The following is a 26554-nucleotide window of genomic DNA, read 5'->3' as shown; positions in this document are numbered from 1 at the left end:
TTAATTATATTTAATACAGAACACTTTTTTTTAATGATTCCTCCCGACCCCCCCTTGATTCCTTTATTGGATAAAAGTGCATTTCACAAGTGAGTCTTTAAGGCTTTGCATCATTTGTTTTTGTTGTTTTTTTTTTTGTTTGCAGGTGTATTTGTTTTACTGTCAAACTTGATGCGTTATTTTGCTGGGGACAGCTCTCTTATTGCTGTGGATTCTTTTACATGTGCTAAGTGCATGCTACACATTATTATATTGTAGTGTAATCACTAAGAGTGGAAAGCTGCAGTATTAAGAATATCTGAAATGCAGGGTAACAATTAGAAAGTGACAGTTCCATTTTGATGGATCTGTTAGATGTGTCCTGTCTGACACACAGCCAGCATCCTGTATGATAAAGATAACATTAGCAATTACATTATTATGGCTAGGATAGGGATGTCAATTACTTTGTTGTGGTAATTGTAATCATTGAAACTTGTAAGTTATTTAGTGCCTATCTCTGGTCAGAGACCAAACTCTCAACCCATTACTTCTTCATTCGTGGGCTGCAACTCCCACGTTCACTCATATAAACACGAGTGGGCTTTTATGTGTATGACCGTTTTTACCCCGCCATGTAGGCAGCCATACTCTGTTTTCAGGGGTTAAACGCTTTATAAACAGGTAGCCATTTGCACAACAGGCTGCCTACATAGGTAGAGCTGAATAGCAACTGCCTTTTGGCACTCATTATTGTTAGTCAGGCTTCTGTCACACACGCATACACACACACACACACACACACACACACACACACACACACACACACAGTGGATCATTCTTAAGAATTTCACCAGGGACAAACTTGTGTTGCCATGTGTTCATTTACATGTGCTAAGAGGATGCTGCACCCAGGACCTCAGTTAAGTGTCTCATCCAGATAACTAACACATCACGAAAAACAGAAGGTTGAAGTCACCTTTTTTTTGTCTCCAGCATCCCCAGCGGAGGACGCCGGACTGAAGCCTGGGGATTTCATCATCAAGGTCAACCACCAGAATGTGTCAAGGTCAACAGTCAGCAGTGTGGCCAGGCTGGTCAAGTACGTCTTTACTAATGTTGATTGACCCATTGACTGCACACTGTGCCAGGGCTGTGTTGATGAACAGCATACCTCATAAAACACACGATTCCACTGCTGTGTTGATGTACAACATACCTCATAAAACACACGATTCCACTGCTGTGTTGATGTACAACATACCTCATAAAACACACGATTCCACTGCTGTGTTGATGTACAACATACCTCATAAAATACACGATTCCACTGCTGTGTTGATGTACAACATACCTCATAAAACACACGATTCCACTGCTGTGTTGATGTACAGCATACCTCATAAAATACACGATTCCACTGCTGTGTTGATGTACAGCATACCTCATAAAATACATGATTCCACTGCTGTGTTGATGTACAGCATACCTCATAAAACACACGATTCCACTGCTGTGTTGATGTACAGCATACCTCATAAAACACACGATTCCACTGCTGTGTTGATGTACAGCATACCTCATAAAATACATGATTCCAGTGCTGTGTTGATGTACAACATGCCTCATAAAACACACGATTCCACTGCTGTGTTGATGTACAACATACTTCATGAAACACATGATTCCAGTGTTGTGTTGACATACAGCATACTTCATGAAACACGATTCCAGTGTTGTGTTGACATACAGCATACTTCATGAAACATGATTCTAGTGCTGTCTTAATGACAGCATACCTCATAATATACACAATTTTAGTGCTCTCTCAACGTACAGCATACCTCATAAAACACATGATTCTAGTTCTGTCTCAACGTACAGCATATGTCATGAAACACTTGGTGCCACAGTGTTGACAAATGCTGTATTTCCAGATTGTCTGTCTCTCCCACCCTCTCCTCCAAACACCCCTTCTTTTTTCCTCTCCATTGAAGTCTATATACAGCGTGTATGCTTGATGGTTTGTGTTTGCTCGATGTGTGTGTGTTCTGTGTGCATGCTTGTGCACATGCCCATGTGTGTCTATTCTATATGGGTGTTGGGCATACTTTGTGCTTTTCTGGTGTGATAGTTCATATTTGCAATTTGTTGTATGGTGTTGATGAACACATGTAGGTGTGGGTTTTTTGGTCTTGTTTGACTTTATGTTGTGTTGAATGCCATTATGCGCTATTGTATATGTATGGGTTCACCTGAGGCAATACAAGCCCACTATACAGGGAGTTTGTGCCATACAAGTTAGAACCTTCCATACTGGGTGTTTGGTTTCTGTGGAAATGCTTCATATTAATTATAATATTTATTGTTATTATAACATTTGTGACCGTCTCCCACAAAATGATGGATAACTCGCACTGTATTCAATTGCGCTACAGGTAAAAACAGTGCTGAGGGTCCATCTGGGGTAAATCAAGTTTTTTGCAGCAGTGCATAGTTCAACCTCTAAATTACAACCTATCTCACTGTTTTTGCCAAATTCAAACTGTAGATTTGAAAATTTAGTGAATTTTCACACCTACGTGCCGATATTGCGGAGCAATTATCCCTGAAAACTGCATATTTTACATCAATATCTATTTGATATCTTAATATGATACATTGACATAAAAGAAAAAGAAATACTAGAAATAAACTTGTAGGTAAATTCATAAAAACATAATAATAAAGTAGAAATGGAAGATATTTAAAGGGCAGATTACTGAAATAAAGAATGAACAAAAATGGGCCACACTCGGCCTACCCGTGTGCACCCACCCACACTGGCACACACTGGCATATCTAAAGGACAAAGGATATAAAATAAATTTTAAAAATTCACAGGTTTATTTCAATTCTTAACAAAATCAAAATTTAGATGTGCATCATTCTAATTTTGATGTAAAAGAAATGAAAACAAAAGAAGCTTTGTTGAGTGATCAAGAGGAAAAAACTCTTTTACACCCCAAAACAACCATTCGAAATTAGATTAATATCAAGTGTGAATATCATTACCCAAAGCGTGTACAGACCCTAGTTTGATAACCTGCCAAAATTTGACAGGCATATAGCTAAAACAAACCCCGGTTACTAGGGAAAAATCTCAAGAGTCAGTTGCAAAACTTTAAAGCTGTTTTTCTCAAAATGGCTGCCGCACTACTAACACATTTGAACTACCATAACTTCTACATTTTCTAACATAGGAACATGTTCTATACATCACTGGAAAGGTCTTTTCGTCTTCTTTCCAATGGTATATATATACCTTTATATCCTAAAAAATCGACTTAATCTATCATTTTGTAGAAGCTGGTCATGTTTGTGCACCTGACATATTCCAGGAAAAGCGGGCAGATTCTGCTCCTGCATGTCAACCGGTGCCACTCCAGTGCCCAGCCCCAGACACTGCCAGAACCAGAGCCAGTGGTTCCACATGAGAAGTCTGACATCTCCTTGTGGAGGAGACCCGAGCACATCTATGAGAGCATCGCTGATGGCACCCTGCCAGACAGGACTGACCTTGCTGACCACAGCGAGAACAAGGAGAACGAGATGTCGGTGTGCACCCAGTTTGAGATCTCCTCTGTCTGTGAGGCCTTCACCAGGGACAGGGTGTCGGCCAGCACTCCCCTGGTGTCCCTGGGGGCCAGGAAGCTGGTGAGTGGTTGGTGTGAGTGGTGAGTGGCTAGTGTTAGTGGGTAGTGTGAGTGGTGAGTGGCCAGTGTTAGTGGCTAGTGTGAGTGGTGAATGGCTAGTGTTAGTGGGTAGTGTGAGTGGCTAGTGTGAGTGGGTAGTGTGAGTGGTGAGTGGCTAGTGTGAGTGGTGAGTGGCTAGTGTTAGTGGGTAGTGTGAGTGGTGAGTGGCTAGTGTGAGTGGCTAGTGTTAGTGGTGAGTGGCTAGTGTGAGTGGGTTGTGTGAATGGTGAGTGGCTAGTGTTAGTGGCTAGTGTTAGTGTTGAGTGGCTGGTGTTAGTGGCTAGTGTTAGTGTTGAGTGGCTGGTGTTAGTTGGGTGTGGGTAGTGTTAGTTGGGTGTGGGTAGTGTTAGTTGGGTGTGGGTAGTGTTAGTGGAAGGGGTAGTGTTAGTTGGGTGTGGGTAGTGTTAGTTGGGTGTGGGTAGTGTTAGTGGAAGGGGTAATGTTAGTTGGGTGTGGGTAGTGTTAGTGGAAGGGGTCATGTTTGTGGGTGGCACCCTTTCAAGACTAAAAATAGAATGCATATACAGTATTCAAAATTACATTAATCATCAGCAGCTCCACACCAAAGATTCATGTAAAGTAATGGTGGTTCATGCATTAAGTGCATTCTACACAAAGGACCTCATTTCGTCGTCTCAACCAAATGATCAGGAACTTGATAAATTCACATCATTATCATCATGCACAGCAGTAATGTCATAATGAAGAACAGCATGGTCATCAGCATACACAGCAATGTCACACACAGCATTGTCTTCATCATACACAGCATTGTCTTCATCATACACAGCAATGTCATCATCATACACAGCAATGTCACACACAGCATTGTCATCATCATACACACCATTGTGTAATGTCATCACACACAGCATTGTCACCATCATACACAGCAATGTCATCATCATACACAGCAATGTCATCATATACAGCAATGTCATCATCATACACAGCATTGTCATCATGAACAGCAATGTCATCATCATACACAGCATTGTCACCATCATACACAGCATTGTCACCATCATACACAGCATTGTCATCATCATACACAGCATTGTGCAATGTCATCATACACAGCATTGTCACCATCATACACAGCAATGTCATCATCATACACAGCATTGTCATCATGAACAGCAATGTCATCATCATACACAGCATTGTCATCATATACAGCAATGTCATCATCATATACAGCATTGTCATCATATACAGCATTGTTATAATATACAGCCATGTCATGATACACAGCATTGTCATCATCAAGCACAGCATGTCATATTGTAGTGTGGCAGACAGAGGACACAGTGTGTCAGTGTGTGGTGTGGTGCAGGGTGTGTCAGTGTGTGGTGTGGTGCAGGGTGTGTCAATGTGTGGTGTGGTGCAGGGTGTGTCAGTGTGTGGTGTGGTGCAGGGTGTGTCAATGTGTGGTGTGGTGCAGGGTGTGTCAGTGTGTGGTGTGGTGCATGGTGGTGCAGGGTGTGTCAATGTGTGGTGTGGTGCAGGGTGTGTCAGTGTGTGGTGTGGTGCAGGGTGTGGCAATGTGTGGTGTGGTGCAGGGTGTGTCAATGTGTGGTGTAGTGCATGGTGGTGCAGGGTGTGTCAATGTGTGGTGTGGTGCAGGGTGTGTCAGTGTGTGGTGTGGTGCAGGGTGTGTCAGTGTGTGGTGTGGTGCAGGGTGTGTCAATGTGTGGTGTAGTGCATGGTGGTGCAGGGTGTGTCAATGTGTGGTGTGGTGCATGGTGGTGCAGGGTGTGTCAGTGTGTGGTGTGGTGCAGGGTGTGTCAATGTGTGGTGTGGTGCAGGGTGTGTCAATGTGTGGTGTAGTGCATGGTGGTGCAGGGTGTGTCAGTGTGTGGTGTAGTGCATGGTGGTGCAGGGTGTGTCAGTGTGTGGTGTAGTGCATGGTGGTGCAGGGTGTGTCAGTGTGTGGTGTAGTGCATGGTGGTGCAGGGTGTGTCAGTGTGTGGTGTGGTGCATGGTGGTGCAGGGTGTGTCAATGTGGTGTGGTGCAGGGTGTGTCAATGTGTGGTGTAGTGCATGGTGGTGCAGGGTGTGTCAGTGTGTGGTGTAGTGCATGGTGGTGCAGGGTGTGTCAATGTGTGGTGTGATGCATGGTGGTGCAGGGTGTGTCAGTGTGTGGTGTGGTGCAGGGTGTGTCAGTGTGTGGTGTAGTGCATGGTGGTGCAGGGTGTGTCAATGTGTGGTGTGGTGCAGGGTGTGTCAGTGTGTGGTGTGGTGCATGGTGGTGCAGGGTGTGTCAATGTGTGGTGTGGTGCAGGGTGTGTCAATGTGTGGTGTGGTGCATGGTGGTGCAGGGTGTGTCAATGTGTGGTGTGGTGCAGGGTGGTGCAGGGTGTGTCAATGTGTGGTGTGGTGCAGGGTGGTGCAGGGTGTGTCAATGTGTGGTGTGGTGCAGGGTGTGGCAGACAGAGGGCACAGCACAGAGGACCAGAAGAAGCTGGAGGCTATCCATCGTCTGTTGAGTCTGGAGTTGGACTTCATTGACTTCATGACGCTGGGCGTGCAGCGCTACTCCCGACCCCTGCGACACCGCATCTTCAGCACGGCACAGCATGGCGCTGTCTTCCAGAACATTGAAAAGGTGGGGGTGGTTGTCACTGCTGTGTGCTGTTCAGCAAGACATGAGTCAGTTACTATAGTAGTATAGAAACGCATTATTCATAGCGTTTTGCACTTCTGACCGTTTGATGGTTTTTGTATTTGTCAATACTCAAGAAAATATGTATCAGTAGAGTAAATGATTTATTAACAATAGTGTGGTGACTCTCTCCACGTACAAGGGACACAATTTCAAATCAGTGCTGCTTATGCTACCAATTCAGCTAGCACACAGGTAAATAAAAGGTACACTGGAACAAACCCAAGCACTTCCTCAAAAAGGAAGCTCTAGGTTTGTCCTTGTACCAATCATTTGACATTCGCACACAGCAGCAATGACAGAAGAAATGTGCAAACACAGTTATCTATCTATCTATAGATTTAAACTAGGAGGCAAAATTGCACTGGCTTTTTGTGCTTAACCTTGGAGGCTAGGTGGCCTTTGGGGGCCATCCCAGCACTGACTGTCCTAAAACCCTCTTGGCCGAGAGAGTGTGGATTAACTTGGGCAAGACACTCTACACTATAATCAAATTCTAGCCCAGAAAATCGGGACAGCAGTTGCCTCCTCTGCTGTTCTTTCTGACGGTCATACTTGGACGGATTATCACACATATATATGAGATATCTATCTATCTATCTATCTATCTATCTATCTATCTATATATATATATAATAATAATAATAATGGTATTTATATAGCGTTGGATCTTGTGCAGAGACAAATCAAAGCGCTTTCGCACCAGTCATTCACACGCATACATAACTCTAATACTGTAGAAACTAAAGACAAGGAAGGTCAGGCAAGGGAGGCTATTTTGGGAAGAGGTGGGTTTTAAGGCCAGACTTGAAAGAGCTGAGTGTGGAGACTTGACGAAGCGAAAAAGGAAGTTCATTCCAATCGCAAGGTCCAGAAACCGAGAAAGAACAGCGGCCAGCAGTCGAGTGTTTGAATCTGGGTATGCGTAAACAGAGTGGATCCGAGGCCGATCGTAGTGAGCGAGATGGAGTGTAGAGGTGAAGGCAGCCGCAGAGAATAGGAAGGGGCAGTTTTGTGAATGCATCTATAACATAGAGTGCTGATCTTGTACTTTATTCGGTGTGAGACAGGGAGCCAGTGGAGATGTTGCAAAAGAGGAGTGATGTGCTCAGATCTTTTCCTTCTGAGGACGAGTCGGGCAGCAGAGTTTTGTATGTGCTGAAGGGACTGAATGGATGAAGCAGGCAGACCAGACAATAGAGAGTTACAGTAGTCAAGGCGAGAGAGAATGAGAGAAACGACAAGTCTAGATGTTGCGTCAGTGGACAGATATTTCCGGATGGCACTGATGCGTCGCAGTTGGCAGTAGCAGGACTGACATGTCTGACTGATAAATTTTTGCATAGGACAGTGTATTGTCAAGGACAACACCGAGGTTCCTGACTGACGTGGAAAGAGGGATGGATGTACTGCCAAGTTTGATTGTGTCAATTGTGATGGAAGACAATTTTTGTTTATATATATATATATATATATATATATATATATATATATATATATATATATATATATTCTCTCTCTCTTTCTCTCTTCTCTCTCTCGTAACAAAGTATTAATTAGGCATAAGTTATAAGATACAGAAAGGTCTTTAGTTGCTTGTTTTTACATCTGTAACTGCATTAGTTGGACAACTTAGTTTCAACTGGTATTTTGTATTTGAGCCCTCTATACGTGTAGATGCTATCCAGATTCAGATATTAGAATACACTTCATTTTTAATGTTACAACTTACAGTATTTTGACATAAAAAAAATTAGAATTTAAATGCTGGTAACAGTCATGCAGTGAGTATTCATTCAATATCAAATGAGTGAACCAGATTTGTTGTGCACTGGTTGAGGTTTACTTTTATTTGAGAAGACAGGACATTTTTTGAGAGCATGTAACAGCCAAAGTCTGTGTCACAGTCAGGTGAACAGTCATGTTGTTGTTTCAGCTGGTGAACATCTCTGAATACCATGTGCAACAAATACAAGAGAATGCACCATCTGTTTACCCCGAGTCCGATGATGACTCTCAGTCCAGTGATGATCGACACTTTGCCTCTGCTGTGGCCATGATCTATTACTCCAAGGTGAGTCACTGGACCTTGTGTCAGTCACTGTTTCTGATGTATGAGCATTGTGTCAGTCACTGTTTCTGATGTATGAGCATTGTGTCAGTCACTGTTTCTGATGTATGAGCATCATGTCAGTCACACTTTATGATGTATGAGCATTGTGTCAGTCACTGTTTCTGATGTATGAGCATTGTGTCAGTCACTGTTTCTGATGTATGAGCATTGTGTCAGTCACTGTTTCTGATGTATGAGCATTGTGTCAGTCACTGTTTCTGATGTATGAGCATTGTGTCAGTCACTGTTTCTGATGTATGAGCATTGTGTAAGTCACTGTTTCTGATGTATGAGCATTGTGTCAGTCACACTGTTTCTGATGTATGAGCATTGTGTCAGTCACTGTTTCTGATGTATGAGCATTGTGTAAGTCACTGTTTCTGATGTATGAGCATTGTGTCAGTCACTGTTTCTGATGTATGAGCATTGTGTCAGTCACTGTTTCTGATGTATGAGCATTGTGTCAGTCACTGTTTCTGATGTATGAGCATTGTGTCAGTCACACTGTTTCTGATGTATGAGCATTGTGTCAGTCACTGTTTCTGATGTATGAGCATTGTGTCAGTCACTGTTTCTGATGTATGAGCATTGTGTCAGTCACACTGTTTCTGATGTATGAGCATTGTGTCAGTCACTGTTTCTGATGTATGAGCATTGTGTCAGTCACTGTTTCTGATGTATGAGCATTGTGTCAGTCACTGTTTCTGATGTATGAGCATTGTGTCAGTCACTGTTTCTGATGTATGAGCTTTGTGTAAGTCACACTGTTTCTGATGTATGAGCATTGTGTAAGTCACACTGTTTCTGATGTATGAGCATTGTGTCAGTCAATCTGTTTCTGATGTATGAGCTTTGTGTCAGTCAATCTGTTTCTGATGTATGAGCATTGTGTCAGTCAATCTGTTTCTGATGTATGAGCATTGTGTCAGTTACACTATTGCTTATGTATGAGCATCATGTCAGTCACACTTTGTGATGTGTGAGCACGTCAGTCACACTTTATGATGTGTGAGCATTGTGTCAGTCTTTCTTTATGATGTGTTGGCATTGTGTCAGTTACACTGTTGCTTATGTATGAGCATTATGTCAGTCACACTTCATGATGTGTGAGCATCATGTCAGTCACACTTTCTGATGTGTGAGTATCGTGTCTGTCAGACTGTTTCTGATGTGTGAGCATTGTGTCAGACTGTTTCTGATGTGTGAGCATCGTGTCAGTCACATTTTATGACATGTGAGCATTGTCTCAGTCACAGTTTCTGATGTATGAGCAGTATGTCAGTCACACTTGACAGGGTTCGAATTTAGTGGGTGCCCAGTTGGAAATGCTATGAAAAGTTGGCTTGGGCACACAAATTTTCTGTCAAGAGTGCTCAGTTGGCACTAAAAAATTGGTAAGAGGTGAAGGAAAATTAATTAAAAGATACACCAAGAAAGCAAGCTGGAATGCAAAATCTAAAGTGTAATCTTCTGCAGCTTGCTTTGCAGAGTAGCATCTTTGCTCATACACGATCGGATGTTCACATTCATGGCGTGTTAGCGACAAATGATGTTTCCCATTTTCAGTGTTAAAAGAAAGGCTCCTGAAGCAGAGATGAAAGATCAGGATGACAAAAAGACTAAACAGCAGGATTACGAATCAAGGCGCCAGCGCGTGTACAATGAAACCTGGCCGACTTTCCTTGGCACATTTTATTTCATTTTATTATACTGGCACCCAAAACCACAATTGGGCACTCAATTGTTTTGTCCACTGCCCAACTGGCACTTAAAAAAAAGAGTTAAATTTGAACCCTGCTTTATGATGTGTGAGCATCGTGTCAGCCACACTTTATGATGTGTGAGCATCATGTCAGTCACACTTTATGATGTGTGAGCATCGTGTCAGTCACACTGTTTCTGATGTGCGAGCATCATGTCAGTCACACTTTATGATGTGAGCATCATGTCAGTTACACTTTATGATGTGTAAGCATCGTGTCAGTCACACTTTCTGATGTGTGAGCATCGTGTCAGTCACACTTTATGATGTGTGAGCATCATGTCAGTCACACTTTATGATGTGTGAGCATCGTGTCAATCACACTTTTTCTGATGTGCGAGCATCGTGTCAGTCACACTTGATGGTTGTGTGAGCATTGTGTCAGTCACACTGCTTCTGATGTGTGAGCATCATGTCAGTCACACTTGATGGTTGTGTGAGCATTGTGTCAGTCGCACTTTATGATGTGCGAGCATTGTGTCAGTCGCACTTTATGATGTGCGAGCATCGTGTCAGTCGCACTTTATGATGTGCGAGCATCGTGTCAGTCACACTTTATGATGTGTGAGCATCATGTCAGTCACACTTTATGATGTGTGAGCATTGTGTCAGTCACACTTCATGATGTGTGAGCATTGTGTCAGTCACACTTTATGATGTGTGAGCATTGTGTCAGTCACACTTTATGATGTGCGAGCATTGTGTCAGTCACACTTTATGATGTGTGAGCATCGTGTCAGTCACACTTCATGATGTGTGAGCATCGTGTCAGTCACACTTCATGATGTGTGAGCATCGTGTCAGTCACACTTTATGATGTACAAGCATCGTGCCAGTCACACTTTATGATGTACGAGCATCGTGCCAGTCACACTTTATGATGTGTGAGCATCGTGTCAGTCACACTGTTTCATGATACAGCTGGACATCATTGTTCCATCACACTGACCAAGCTAACTCCTAACAAAGCCCACCTCTCTTCCATTGTCTTTGGTCATCACAGAGATGAATGTTGACACCCACCTGCACCATCCCCACCCCCACCAAGATGTGCCTCCATCACCCTCACAGTCACACCTGTTTTTGTGCAATACTGTCTTTCAGACTTAGTGAAGTTCCCTCAGTGCTGCATATCTTATTGCTGTGGGGATGTGCCATGAGGGATATTGTTTTACATTGTTTTATTTTGTTTTATTTTTATGTATAATTTTCCAGGCCCACATGTTCTGCCAGGCCCACGAAGCGTACGCAGCAGGTTTGAGTGAAGCGAACCGTGTGTTGTCAGAGATGCGTCAGAATGAAGAGTTCCTGCAGTTCATCAAGGATCCCCCTCCGGAGCCGGGACAGCCCAGCATCAGTGCCTTCATCTTCAGACCCCTGCAGGTAGCATAGTGTACACTGTCTTCAGGACTCTCCCATCTGTGGTCAGAGACCAGGCTCTCAGTGCTTTATAAACGCCTAGTTAATTTGGACAACAGGCTGCCAACCTGGGCAGAGCTGACGGACAGCTGCTTTTAGGTGCTCATCATTGGTTTCCTGTGTCACTCAGTCAGGCTACTCACACGCACACGCACGCACGCGCGCACGCACGCATTTACATTAGTGTGGGCTAAGTACATGCTACATGTGGGACCTTCATTGGATATGATATAGTTGAGTTGAAAGTACTGTGTTGAACATGTAATTTTTGACTCACTTGTGTAAACAAAATGAGTATGTTTTAACCCAGTGTTCGGTTGTCTGTGTGTGTGTCTGTGTGTCCGTGGTAAACTTTAACATTGACATTTTCTCTGCAAATACTTTGTCAGTTGACACCAAATTAGACATAAAAATAGGAAAAATTCAGTTCTTTCCAGTCATCTTGTTTGAAACAATATAGCACCTCTGGGATGGGCACAAAAAATAAAAAAAAGAAGCCAAATTATATGCTAACTGCATTTACTGTTATAATTCTTTTTTTTTATTCTCTAAACTTAGCACTTTGATCTGATATTCTGACACAACAAGAGCAGTCATTTTTATCATTTTTTGTTCAAACAGGAACTTCTTTTGCTAAGCATGGAAGTTATATTTATTTTGCAAACGTTTTGGTGCAGATAGTAAAAAAGGGGAATTAATCTGTAATTAATGCCAGGTGACTTAATTTGCTTTAAGCTGATCTTTCTCATCTTAAACATTACATTTTGAAATTATACTCAATACATAAAAAGCTTGTGTGTTTTACTTTCAGTGTACAGGGCTTTCACTATGTTCATTCGCCCAAGTGGTCTTTTTCAGAAAATACTAACATCAGTACGACGAGTGGACTTTATAGATCTATTGGCTGATCCCTGAAGGTCATGGGCAAAAATCAGTTGCATACACATATTTTTTCATATTCAGAGCGTGTGCTCATATTCTTCGCGAACGCGAACGACGCCATTTTGTTTCAAGTTGTTGACCTGCCTGTTCAATCCTTTATTCAATTGACAATACACAATAACATGTGATGGAAAGTTGGAGAAGGAGACCATTAAATATTTATTCAGAGAAAGATTTGTGAACACTTACTGGATTATGCCCCAAACTGCCATAAAGATATCCATAGAATCAGTCGGAATTCACAGTTAAAAATAATAAACCATGAGAGTTAATACCCTTGAATTGATGAAACGCAAAAATTTCCAGTCTTGACTTTTCTTAAAATGAAGTCCTTAAATTTTCACTTCATACAACGTTTAGAAGTACTTGTACTTGGCTCTGCATCTTATTAGTTTAACAAAATACTCAATTTTCATATCAACTTTAAAACTATAAAACTAGCATGAACATAAAAGAGAAATTGAATCGACCGTGTCAACCAGGTGTAACTAAACTTGTACATCTATCTAGATCCAGAGAAAACGGCTAAGTGTTGCAGTGTGATTGGAGCGATAGCCACGTCTCCTTTACCGCAGACCTAAAAAGAATTTTTAATTGTCTTTAAAGATTTTTTGAATGCCCAAGATACACCAGAATAATATGATTTGAACAGTGTTCTCACTGCGAATACCGCAATCGATTTATCGCCCTTTAAAAAAAAAAGCATGTTTAAATATTATATTTTTGAACGTCAGTTAAGGAGCCATGATAGTGTAATGGATAAGACAGTTTCTTCTCATCCGAACATGTGGGGTTCGAATCTGCCGTTAGGACTCTTTTTTTTTCTTTTTTCTTTTTCTTTTAACCCGAAGCTTTATAATAACAAAAACAGAACACATTTTATCGATTAGATTTTTTTTTTTTTTTAAGTGTACCACAAGTGAGTCTTGAAGGCCTTTCCTCTCTTGTCTTTTTTGCGTTCATTCTTTTTCATTCCCTGTGCACAGAAGGAGGGAATAACAAGGTGGGTGACCTGACTTGTGTTTCAGCACATCAAGGAGCTGTCATCTGTGTTCCAAGAAATCTACATGCACACCTCTGGCAGCAGTACTGACCACGCCACCCTCAAGAAAGTTACCCAGGGTGAGTTGTCTCTTCCAGTCAACTGTAAAAGTCATTAAAAATTACCGCAAGGGGAATTCTATTTAGCTGACGAAAAGAAATTTGTAGAAAGAAATAATTGAGGTAAGCTAGATTTGCATCATCAAAATTTTGATGTTTTTTCCTATGCATTTAACAGTTAGCATTTGATTTACTAGTTCTGTTCAATTGTTTGCTCTGAAAGAACTGTTGTGTGCACGTACCATTCATGTTAAAATAATTTATTGACAGTGAGAATCGTCAGCTTCTAAAAATTTGTTTCGACACTTAAGCTGTTTGTTGGACACAAGCGCTTTGCTAGATGATTTGTATATTTGTCACAGAAATCAATCTGATCATCAGATTCACTGTTTGAAAAGTTACTTTGCATGCCTCAATCTCTTTGAAAATATTTTCTGCCAAACGAAGCATTTCTTTGACATTTTTGTCATGTTAATGCTCTGGGTCAAAACATTATCTATCAAAAGAAGCATTTCTGTGACATTTTTATCCTGCTAAATCTCTGGGTTTTCATACAGGGTAAGTGTCAAGCCTTCCTGTTGTAAACTTTTTGTGCAGGGTAATGTCAACTCTTAGTTATTAAAAATGATACAGGGTGGGTATGTCAAGTGTAACTGTATGTTGGTACAGATTTTAGTATACAGAGTTAAGAACATACAGTTGAGCATAAGAGTTTTGAACAGGTGAGAAAGGGGGCGGGCCTGGAGGACAGGGTGTGACCAGGAAGTGCTGTGTTTCAGTTCTGCAGGAGAGTGTGCACAACATCAGCAACATCAGCAACGCCCGAGTGCAGAGCCTGACCTCTCTCAGTTCTCACACCAAGTCGTCCTGCAGTGGCAAAGGTAGCTGTACTACGTCATCTTCTGCCTCTTCCAAAGGTCAGTGTGTGTGCAGAGAGTAACTGACAAATCAAGTAACAGTGAATGCAGAACTTAAGTTAAAAGGACAGAATTGAAGCTGGATGCTGTTTTCTGGTCTGTTCTCTTGTTTTGGCAACATTGTGCTTTGTGGTAGGTGTCATGTTGTGGGTCTGGTACAGTGATGTAGATTTGGTTTAAATATACTCTTTTCTTTTCGAGAAACTAAAATGGTTAAAATAATGGGCACTCCAGGCCTCAAGCTGAGTTTCTAGTCAACATTCAGTAGCTCCCTTTATGTTGAAAGGATGACACATAGATCGATTCATGCAGAGCTCTGATTGGATCACTGTGTTGATTTTGGTACAGTTTGGTTGTGTGTCACTTACTGTTTACTTTAGAGTGGAGACTGTGATGCTGTGACTGAAGTGGTGAGAATGAAGGGTGTTTGTGGTACATGTTTGGGGAATCTGGTTTCTTTTTTTATGTATGTAAAGGTACATCCCGTGCTAATGATACATAAAAAAAGGTAGTGACCACTTTCTGATGTACTCTTCACTGCTGTACAAATGCATTTATAATAATGTTAAATGTCAAACATTGTTATCAATGTTTCCTGTGAAATGTCTAAAATCATTACCATTTAAATGTAAAACAAATCATTATTAACCCCTAGGCTGCCTCTATGACGAGATAACTCATCATCGCAAGCATGTACGCTTCGCTGCCACAATGACGAGATAACTTGTCATCGAAATATTCAGACTTTTCCCTGGTTTGCATTCAGTTCGTTGATGAAAATGCTGGTTGCTTTAGCTTGGGGAATCTTTCTAGATTCTTTTCATAGCTAGAAACCCTATCTACGTCATGAGGCTGTCCTTTATTTAAACGTTTTGGTTGGGTCACTGTCGCAGTGTTTTGCATGGCTCCTTTCCTCGCTCGCTCAACAAAATGTCGGACTGATGCCGTGCTCAAGACATGCTACCATGGCGAACTAAATCAACCAAGATTTCTTTCTTTAGTTGATGCTCAGAAAGAATTGAAGCGTTAATTCGAAGGAGAAGACAGTGATGAACATTTATAGGACGATTTGATAGAAAATAAAGGGAGCAATAAAGAGAGTGGCCAAGATACGACTATCGGTGAGTGATGCCAGCTGCACAACTGTAGCAGACAATACAAACTAACTGAATTATTAGCAGGACACAGTGTGAGCGATTTTCTTGGCACTCAGCGAATGCGGTCTGATGTGAACTGGATAAAGTGGTCATGTAAGAGGGGTGAAGAGGAGGGGGGTGGAGACTGAGGGGGCGTGGCCTCACAGAAATATTATCACTTGGAGAAGTCACAATGCATTGTGTATCTATCTCTTTAAAAAAAAAAAAAAAAATTGTGGTTGTTCTAGTATGATTTTGTGTGTGCAGATATCCATTTGTCCAGAAAATATATTTTAGTGCAAATTACCTGACTAATGTTTGTAATGATCAAGTTGAAAATGTGACAAAAAACAAAACACTGATTTCAAAATGACAGCATATCACTAAAAATATGTAAAATAGGAAAACATTATGTGTTTTGTATTCTTTATTCATTTACCTTTCAGAAAATATATACTTTTATGGGTCTTTCTCTAATAACAAAGAGCACAGAATTTTTTTAAAAGTTATACCCGTTTTTTGTGAAAAAACCCTGGCAAATAGATTTCACTTAAATTTTATTTTCCTGGCAACGAAAGGGTTAATGTTTCCTATTAAATGTCAAAAATCACTATCAATATTTCCATGTTAAATTTCTTGCTAAATGTCAAAAACCATTGTCAATATTTCCTGTTAAATGTCTAAATCATTATCAGTATTTCCTTGTCAAATGTCTAAAATCTTTATAAATATTTCCTGTTAAATGTCAAAAATCAATATCAATATTTCCATGTTAAATGTCTAAAATCTTTATAAATATTTCCTGTTAAGTGTCAAAAATCAATATCAATATTTCCATGTTAAATGTCTAAAACCATTGTCAATAATTCATGTTGAATGTCTAAAATCGTTATCAGTATTTCCATGTTGAACGTCAAAATCATTATCAATATTTCCATGTTAGGTGTCTAAAATCATTATCATTATTTCCTGTTCAGTGTCAAAAATCATTATCAGTATTTCCATGTTGAATTTCCTGATAAATGTCTAAATCCGTTGTCAATATTTCCTGTTATATGTCTAAAATCATTAATATTTGCATGTTAAATGTTCAAAATCATTTTCAATATTTCCATGTTAAATGTCTGTAGTGAAATATTTCTACTCCTGTGCAACAGACAGTGGCAGTGAGAGTGGTCGCGGTCGACAGACCACAAACAGTTTGAGGACGTCGGCGTCACTACAGACAGTGCGTGTGGTGGACCGTGAAGTGATGAAGATGCAGGACAGGCTGGTCTTTTCTCACAATGTGCCTGTAGGTATCTTGCTGTGTGTGTCTGCTGTCTGTGTTGTGCTGTACATGTAGGTATCTGGCTGTGTGTGTCTCCTGTCTGTGTTGTGTTGTACATGTAGGTGTCTGGCTGTGTGTGTCTGTGTTGTGTTGTACATGTAGGTGTCTGGCTGTGTGTGTCTGCTGTCTGTGTTGTGCTGTACATGTAGGTATCTTGCTGTGTGTGTCTGCTGTCTGTGTTGTGTTGTGGTGTACATGTAGGTATCTGGCTGTGTGTGTCTGCTGTCTGTGTTGTGCTGTACATGTAGGTATCTGGCTGTGTGTGTCTCCTGTCTGTGTTGTGTTGTGGTGTACATGTAGGTGTCTGGCTGTGTGTGTCTCCTGTCTGTGTTGTGTTGTGCTGTACATGTAGGTGTCTGGCTGTGTGTGTCTGCTGTCTGCTGTCTGTGTTGTGCTGTACATGTAGGTGTCTGGCTGTGTGTGTCTCCTGTCTGTGTTGTGTTGTGCTGTACATGTAGGTGTCTGGCTGTGTGTGTCTGCTGTCTGCTGTCTGTGTTGTGCTGTACATGTAGGTGTCTGGCTGTGTGTGTCTGCTGTCTGTGTTGTGCTGTACATGTAGGTGTCTGGCTGTGTGTGTCTGCTGTCTGTGTTGTGTTGTGCTGTACATGTAGGTGTCTGGCTGTGTGTGTCTGCTGTCTGTGTTGTGCTGTACATGTAGGTGTCTGGCTGTGTGTGTCTCCTGTCTGTGTTGTGTTGTGCTGTACATGTAGGTGTCTGGCTGTGTGTGTCTGCTGTCTGTGTTGTGCTGTACATGTAGGTGTCTGGCTGTGTGTGTCTCCTGTCTGTGTTGTGTTGTGCTGTACATGTAGGTGTCTGGCTGTGTGTGTCTCCTGTCTGTGTTGTGTTGTGCTGTACATGTAGGTGTCTGGCTGTGTGTGTCTGCTGTCTGTGTTGTGTTGTGCTGTACATGTAGGTGTCTGGCTGTGTGTGTCTCCTGTCTGTGTTGTGTTGTGCTGTACATGTAGGTGTCTGGCTGTGTGTGTCTGCTGTCTGTGTTGTGTTGTGCTGTACATGTAGGTATCTGGCTGTGTGTGTCTGCTGTCTGTGTTGTGTTGTACATGTAGGTGTCTGGCTGTGTGTGTCTGCTGTCTGTGTTGTGTTGTGCTGTACATGTAGGTATCTGGCTGTGTGTGTCTGCTGTCTGTGTTGTGCTGTACATGTAGGTATCTGGCTGTGTGTGTCTGCTGTCTGTGTTGTGTTGTGTTGTACATGTAGGTATCTTGCTGTGTGTGTCTGCTGTCTGTGTTGTGCTGTACATGTAGGTATCTGGCTGTGTGTGTCTGCTGTCTGTGTTGTGTTGTGCTGTACATGTAGGTGTCTGCTGTGTGTGTCTGCTGTCTGTGTTGTGTTGTGCTGTACATGTAGGTGTCTGCTGTGTGTGTCTGCTGTCTGTGTTGTGTTGTGTTGTACATGTAGGTGTCTGGCTGTGTGTGTCTGCTGTCTGTGTTGTGTTGTACATGTAGGTGTCTGGCTGTGTGTGTCTGCTGTCTGTGTTGTGTTGTGCTGTACATGTAGGTGTCTGCTGTGTGTGTCTGCTGTCTGTGTTGTGTTGTGCTGTACATGTAGGTGTCTGCTGTGTGTGTCTGCTGTCTGTGTTGTGCTGTACATGTAGGTGTCTGGCTGTGTGTGTCTCCTGTCTGTGTTGTGCTGTACATGTAGGTGTCTGGCTGTGTGTGTCTGCTGTCTGTGTTGTGCTGTACATGTAGGTGTCTGGCTGTGTGTGTCTGCTGTCTGTGTTGTGTGTGCTGTACATGTAGGTGTCTGGCTGTGTGTGTCTGCTGTCTGTGTTGTGTTGTGCTGTACATGTAGGTATCTGGCTGTGTGTGTCTGCTGTCTGTGTTGTGTTGTACATGTAGGTGTCTGGCTGTGTGTGTCTGCTGTCTGTGTGTTGTGCTGTACATGTAGGTGTCTGGCTGTGTGTGTCTGCTGTCTGTGTTGTGCTGTACATGTAGGTGTCTGGCTGTGTGTGTCTGCTGTCTGTGTTGTGTTGTGCTGTACATGTAGGTGTCTGGCTGTGTGAGTCTCCTGTCTGTGTTGTGTTGTACATGTAGGTGTCTGGCTGTGTGTGTCTGCTGTCTGTGTTGTGCTGTACATGTAGGTGTCTGGCTGTGTGTCTCTCCTGTCTGTGTTGTGTTGTGCTGTACATGTAGGTGTCTGGCTGTGTGTGTCTGCTGTCTGTGTTGTGTTGTGCATGTAGGTGTCTGGCTGTGTGAGTCTCCTGTCTGTGTTGTGTTGTGTTGTACATGTAGGTGTCTGGCTGTGTGTGTCTGCTGTCTGTGTTGTGTTGTGCATGTAGGTGTCTGGCTGTGTGAGTCTCCTGTCTGTGTTGTGTTGTGCTGTACATGTAGGTGTCTGGCTGTGTGTGTCTGCTGTCTGTGTTGTGTTGTGTTGTACATGTAGGTGTCTGGCTGTGTGTGTCTGCTGTCTGTGTTGTGTTGTGCATGTAGGTGTCTGGCTGTGTGAGTCTCCTGTCTGTGTTGTGTTGTGCTGTACATGTAGGTGTCTGGCTGTGTGTGTCTGCTGTCTGTGTTGTGTTGTACATGTAGGTGTCTGGCTGTGTGTGTCTGCTGTCTGTGTTGTGCTGTACATGTAGGTATCTTGCTGTGTGTGTCTGCTGTCTGTGTTGTGTTGTGCTGTACATGTAGGTGTCTGGCTGTGTGTGTCTGCTGTCTGTGTTGTGTTGTGGTGTACATGTAGGTGTCTGGCTGTGTGTGTCTGCTGTCTGTGTTGTGCTGTGTTGTACATGTAGGTGTCTGGCTGTGTGTCTCTCCTGTCTGTGTTGTGTTGTGCTGTACATGTAGGTGTCTGCCTGTGTGTGTCTGCTGTCTGTGTTGTGTTGTGTTGTACATGTAGGTATCTTGCTGTGTGTGTCTGCTGTCTGTGTTGTGTTGTACATGTAGGTATCTTGCTGTGTGTCTCCTGTCTGTGTTGTGCTGTACATGTAGGTGTCTGGCTGTGTGTGTCTGCTGTCTGTGTTGTGCTGTACATGTAGGTGTCTGGCTGTGTGTGTCTGCTGTCTGTGTTGTGCTGTACATGTAGGTGTCTGGCTGTGTGTGTCTCCTGTCTGTGTTGTGCTGTACATGTAGGTGTCTGGCTGTGTGTCTCTCCTGTCTGTGTTGTGTTGTGCTGTACATGTAGGTGTCTGGCTGTGTGTCTCTCCTGTCTGTGTTGTGTTGTGCTGTACATGTAGGTGTCTGGCTGTGTGTCTCTCCTGTCTGTGTTGTGTTGTGCTGTACATGTAGGTGTCTGGCTGTGTGTCTCTCCTGTCTGTGTTGTGTTGTACATGTAGGTATCTGGCTGTGTGTGTCTCCTGTCTGTGTTGTGTTGTGCTGTACATGTAGGTGTCTGGCTGTGTGTGTCTCCTGTCTGTGTTGTGCTGTACATGTAGGTGTCTGGCTGTGTGTCTCTCCTGTCTGTGTTGTGTTGTGCTGTACATGTAGGTGTCTGGCTGTGTGTGTCTGCTGTCTGTGTTGTGCTGTACATGTAGGTGTCTGGCTGTGTGTGTCTGCTGTCTGTGTTGTGCTGTACATGTAGGTGTCTGGCTGTGTGTGTCTGCTGTCTGTGTTGTGTTGTGGTGTACATGTAGGTGTCTGGCTGTGTGTGTCTGCTGTCTGTGTTGTGTTGTGCTGTACATGTAGGTATCTGGCTGTGTGTGTCTGCTGTCTGTGTTGTGCTGTACATGTAGGTGTCTGGCTGTGTGTGTCTGCTGTCTGTGTTGTGCTGTACATGTAGGTGTCTGGCTGTGTGTGTCTGCTGTCTGTGTTGTGCTGTACATGTAGGTGTCTGGCTGTGTGTGTCTGCTGTCTGTGTTGTGTTGTGCTGTACATGTAGGTGTCTGGCTGTGTGTGTCTGCTGTCTGTGTTGTGTTGTGCTGTACATGTAGGTGTCTGGCTGTGTGTGTCTGCTGTCTGTGTTGTGTTGTGCTGTACATGTAGGTGTCTGGCTGTGTGTGTCTGCTGTCTGTGTTGTGTTGTGCTGTACATGTAGGTGTCTGGCTGTGTGTGTCTGCTGTCTGTGTTGTGTTGTGCTGTACATGTAGGTGTCTGGCTGTGTGTGTCTGCTGTCTGTGTTGTGTTGTGCTGTACATGTAGGTGTCTGGCTGTGTGTGTCTCCTGTCTGTGTTGTGTTGTACATGTAGGTGTCTGGCTGTGTGTGTCTGCTGTCTGTGTTGTGCTGTGCTGTACATGTAGGTGTCTGGCTGTGTGTGTCTGCTGTCTGTGTTGTGCTGTACATGTAGGTGTCTGGCTGTGTGTGTCTGCTGTCTGTGTTGTGTTGTGGTGTACATGTAGGTGTCTGGCTGTGTGTGTCTGCTGTCTGTGTTGTGCTGTACATGTAGGTGTCTGGCTGTGTGTGTCTGCTGTCTGTGTTGTGCTGTACATGTAGGTGTCTGGCTGTGTGTGTCTCCAGTTGTGTTGTGTTGTACATGTAGGTGTTTGGAGGTTGACTGTAGTGATGTTTTAATTACTTTTTAAAATCCCCCCCACACCCCCACTCCCAGTTGGTTTCTGTTTCTTTTCCTTGGTCTCTCTTCAGAGCTAGGTCTGGATGTCAAGATGCATTTTCCTTGCTTACCTATTACCACTGTGAATAAAGAATTTGACTTGTGACATAATGGGGTGTCTGTCTGCATGTGTCAGGTGTTCCAACTGTGTCAAGAAGACCGCCACATCATTTACCAGGGCGATGCGTTCTTTGTCCACAACAACCACTGGGCGAAGGTCAGTGCATTCTCTCTCTCTCTCTGTGAAGATGTGTGCCTGTGAGAGATGTTCCTCAGATGTTATCTTTCTGACATGGAAAGAAGTCTGTTTTTCATGTGCTAGATCTTTAGGTTTTGACAGGTGTGTTAAGAACAATTGCTGAAATCTGGTTAAAAGAGTTACTTTGGAACTTAATCGTTCGGTTTGTTCTGAAAGCTCTGTGGTGATCTGTACTGTTGACATAATGTGATGGATTCTTTCTTGGTGTGATGGTCTTTGTTTACTACTACACATACACACTGCCCTGTTTACAGCCACACAGTCCTGTTTACAGCCACATACTGTCCTGTTTACAGCCACTTACTGTCCTATTTACAGCCACATACAGTCCTATTTACAGCCACATACAGTCCTGTTTACAGCCACATACAGTCCTGTTTACAGCCACTTACTGCCCTGTTTACAGCCAGATACTGTCCTATTTACAGCCACATACAGTCCTGTTTACAGCCACTTACTGTCCTCTTTACAGCCACATACTGTCACATACTGTCCTGTTTACAGCCAGATACTGTCTTATTTACAGCCACATACAGTCCTATTTACAGCCACATACCGTCCTGTTTACAGCCACATACTGTCACACACTGTCCTGTTTACAGCCACTTACTGTCCTGTTTACAGCCACATACTGTCACACACTGTCCTGTTTACAGCCACTTACTGTCCTGTTTACAGCCACATACTGTCCTGTTTACAGCACTCACTGTCCTGTTTACAGTCTTATACTGTCCATGTTAAAAATTGCACACTGTCCTGTAAAGCCAGATACTGTCCTATTTACAGCCACATACTGTCCTGTTTACAGCTACACACTGTCCTATTTACAGTCACATTCAGCCACATATACTGTCCTGTTTACAGTCACATTCAGCCACATATACTGTCCTGTTTACAGTCACATTCAGCCACATACTGTCCTGTTTACAGCCACATACTGTCCTGTTTATTCACATTCAGCCACATACTGTCCTGTTTACAGTCACATTCAGCCACATACTGTTCTGATTACAGACACATACTGTCCTGTTTACAGCCACATACTGTCCTGTTTTCAGCCACATTCAGCCACATAGTGTCCTGTTTACAGCCACATTCAGCCACATACTGTCCTGTTTACAGACACATACTGTCCAGTTTTCAGCCACATTCAGCCACATACTGTCTTGTTTACAGCCACATTCAGCCACATACTGTCCTGTTTACAGCCACATTCAGCCACATACTGTCCTGTTTACAGCCACATACTGTCCTGTTTACAGCCACATTCAGCCACATACTGTCCTGTTTATAGACACATTCAGCCACATACTGTCCTGTTTACAGACACATACTGTCCTGTTTACAGCTATACTTACACACTTTCCATGTTTACAGCTACACACTGTCCATGTTTACAGCTAGACCCAGTCCATGTACACAGTCCTACTTATTGCGCATGTTTACACCTACACACTAACCCTGTTTACAGCTACACACTGTCATGTTCACAGCTAGACACGGTCCATGTTTACAGCTACACACTGTCATGTTCACAGCTAGACACGGTCCATGTTTACAGCTACATACTGTCCATGTTTACACCTACACACTGACCCTGTTTACAGCTACACACTGTCATGTTCACAGCTAGACACGGTCCATGTTTACAGCTACATACTGTCCATGTTTTCAGCTAGACACAGTCCATGTTTTCAGCTAGACACGGTCCATGTTAACAGCTACATACTGTCCATGTTTTCAGCTAGACACAGTCCATGTTTACAGCTACATACTGTCCATGTTTACAGCTAGACACGGTCCATGTTTACAGCTACATACTGTCCATGTTTACAGCTAGACACGGTCCATGTTTACAGCTACATACTGTCCATGTTTACAGCTAGACACGGTCCATGTTTACAGCTACATACTGTCCATGTTCACAGCTAGACACGGTCCATGTATACTGTCCATGTTTACAGCTAGACACGGTCCATGTTTACAGCTACATACTGTCCATGTTCACAGCTAGACACGGTCCATGTTTACAGCTACATACTGTCCATGTTTACAGCTAGACACGGTCCATGTTTACAGCTACATACTGTCCATGTTTTCAGCTAGACACAGTGTATGTACACAGTCCTACTTATTGTTCATGCTTACACCTACACTCTAACCCTGTTTACAGCTATTTACCATCCATGTTTACAGCTATCCATGGTTAAGATACCATTAAAAGCTGACAGAAATTTGAGAACCTTGGATAATTAAAGAAAAAATGTTTTAAATTGATCTAGCACCTCTTCATGGAAAACATACACAATTGTTATGTAAAGAAAACGGAGGCGTAAAATGTGTATTTAAACACTAAAATGAAAACTTCCATACACAACCCTGCAGACCTGCGGGAGGCTGATCCTGTGTTGACTGTTACAGGTGCAGATGACTCTGTTCTCTGACATGGTGCTGCTGTGTCGGCCAGACAAGGACGGCAGTCTGCACGTGTTGTGTGACCCCCTTCAACTGCACCACATCTCTGACATCCATGTCAACAAACAGCACAGTCAGTCCCCTTGCCTACATGACTGGGTTTTCTGTCATTCTGCTTGTGCTCTCAATACTGTTTTTAGATTTATTCTGTTAGTACTCATAAATCATTATACATACAGGCTTTCATATTGTGCTAATGCTGGTTCAAAATTAACTTTTTTCCTTTAAAGTAGTGGTATATGCCTTGTATGCCATACTGACTTTTTCCTGAAAATTCCAGTGCTTATTTGATAAACAGGCTTTAGAAACAGTTCTATTGTCTTTGGTTGTTCTGTGACCGTTAGTATGTGATAGACTATTATTTGATTAAAATTTCAACATGGCAGACTGTTATTTTTGTTTGTTATTACTTACTTTTGGCAGGAAGCTTACATCACCGTGAAAGTCAGAGATAATGCTGTGGAGGAAAGGAAGTTAGGTCTGAGGACATGGTTTCTGTGGAAGAAAGGAAGTTAGGTCTGAGGACATGGTTTCCATGGGAGAAAGGAAGTTAGGTCTGAGGACATGGTTTCTGTGGGAGAAAGGAAGTTAGGTCTGAGGATATGGTTTCCATGGGAGAAAGGAAGTTAGGTCTGAGGACATGGTTTCCATGGGAGAAAGGAAGTTAGGTCTGAGGACATGGTTTCTGTGGGAGAAAGGAAGTTAGGTCTGAGGACATGGTTTCCATGGGAGAAAGGAAGTTAGGTCTGAGGACATGGTTTCCATGGGAGAAAGGAAGTTAGGTCTGAGGACATGGTTTCCATGGGAGAAAGGAAGTTAGGTCTGAGGACATGGTTTCTGTGGGAGAAAGGAAGTTAGGTCTGAGGACATGGTTTCTGTGGGAGAAAGGAAGTTAGGTCTGAGGACATGGTTTCTGTGGAAGAAAGGAAGTTAGGTCTGAGGACATGGTTTCTATGGAAGAAAGGAAGTTAGGTCTGAGGACATGGTTTCTGTGGAAGAAAGGAAGTTAGGTCTGAGGACATGGTTTCCATGGAAGAAAGGAAGTTAGGTCTGAGGACATGGTTTCTATGGAAGAAAGGAAGTTAGGTCTGAGGACATGGTTTCTGTGGAAGAAAGGAAGTTAGGTCTGAGGACATGGTTTCTGTGGAAGAAAGGAAGTTAGGTCTGAGGACATGGTTTCTGTGGAAGAAAGGAAGTTAGGTCTGAGGACATGGTTTCTGAATGGTGATGTTGATCAGTTTCTGTGCTCACACGTATGTGTCGAAATGTACGTCAACATTTGTGTGTGTGTGTGTGTGTGTGTGTGTGTGTGAACAGCGACAGAACTGGTGGTCTGCACATGTCCCCCCAGCCCCTATTCAGGCCTGCCCTCCACACAGCGCCTGGTGCTGAGACTGCCGTCCCCTGAAGACCTGTCAGCCTGGAGGACTCTGCTGGACCACCATGTCAACAAGACACGCCTGGATACTGGTCAGGACCTCCCCCCTCCCCCCTCCCCCCACCACCAATGAGTGACCCTCCCCCCGCCCCACAGACAGTGTGGCTGGAGCTGTGTTCTCCTTATGCCAACCTTGCATTGTCTGTGCCACAAGTGTTTGGAGAAGGAGGAACTGTGTGTGCCCCTCACACATGGTGCTGATTGTATAGGCTGAGAGGTGTTGGGGCAGCTACACTTGTTCATTCAGCACTGGGTGTGACAGTGTGGTGTTTTCCTGTGCCTGACCCAAAGACCACCAGACAGTGTGGTGTTTTCCTGTGCCTGACCCAAAGACCACCAGACAGTGTGGTGTTTTCCTGTGCCTGACCCAAAGACCACCAGACAGTGTGGTGTTTTCCTGTGCCTGACTAAAGAGGAGACTCTCAGCAGTGACTGGTGCTTTCTCCTCTTGTGGGAAAGTGACGGTGTTGAAATACCGACATGACACTGTTGATCACCAGCAGAGTGAGTGGTGGGCAGTGCCTTGTCTGTGAAGGAAGAGTGGTGGAAGGGGGAGGGTTGTTGTGTGGGCAGAGTGCTGCATCATGTACCTGAGACATCTGACGTCACACAGTTATCTGAACAGGGTGGCTGAGAAAACATCTGCATGGTTTTCATGGATGTGTGAGGGGGGTTGAACTGCTTGTTGACTGACGATAACCGTTTTGTTTATTTCCCCTTCGGCCACAACTCCGGCAGGGTTGAGTCCTGGAAGCCACCCCAGTCAGTGACCAGAGACAGCTG

General features: G+C 43.3%; 1 protein-coding gene across 1 annotated transcript in view; it reads left to right on the top strand.

Moving 5' to 3' along the window:
* Window positions 1–25931, top strand: part of LOC143275821 (uncharacterized) — a 91039-nt gene extending 65108 nt beyond the window's left edge. Inside the window, exons 12-22 of the mRNA XM_076580099.1 lie at window positions 976–1081; window positions 3360–3675; window positions 6136–6321; window positions 8315–8452; window positions 11469–11636; window positions 13643–13736; window positions 14495–14632; window positions 16926–17062; window positions 21736–21816; window positions 24280–24406; window positions 25651–25931. Coding sequence (XP_076436214.1) covers window positions 976–1081; window positions 3360–3675; window positions 6136–6321; window positions 8315–8452; window positions 11469–11636; window positions 13643–13736; window positions 14495–14632; window positions 16926–17062; window positions 21736–21816; window positions 24280–24406; window positions 25651–25844 — 1685 coding nt within the window. The 3' untranslated portion in view covers window positions 25845–25931. The remainder of the gene's footprint in view (window positions 1–975; window positions 1082–3359; window positions 3676–6135; window positions 6322–8314; window positions 8453–11468; window positions 11637–13642; window positions 13737–14494; window positions 14633–16925; window positions 17063–21735; window positions 21817–24279; window positions 24407–25650) is intronic.
* The last annotated feature ends 623 nt before the right edge of the window (window positions 25932–26554 follow it).

The sequence above is a fragment of the Babylonia areolata genome, chromosome 31, assembly GCF_041734735.1.
Source record: "Babylonia areolata isolate BAREFJ2019XMU chromosome 31, ASM4173473v1, whole genome shotgun sequence".
Taxonomy (NCBI): Eukaryota; Metazoa; Mollusca; class Gastropoda; order Neogastropoda; family Buccinidae; genus Babylonia; species Babylonia areolata.
The sequence above is the reverse complement of the archived record's forward strand: the minus strand, read 5'-3'. Positions and strand labels throughout refer to the sequence as shown.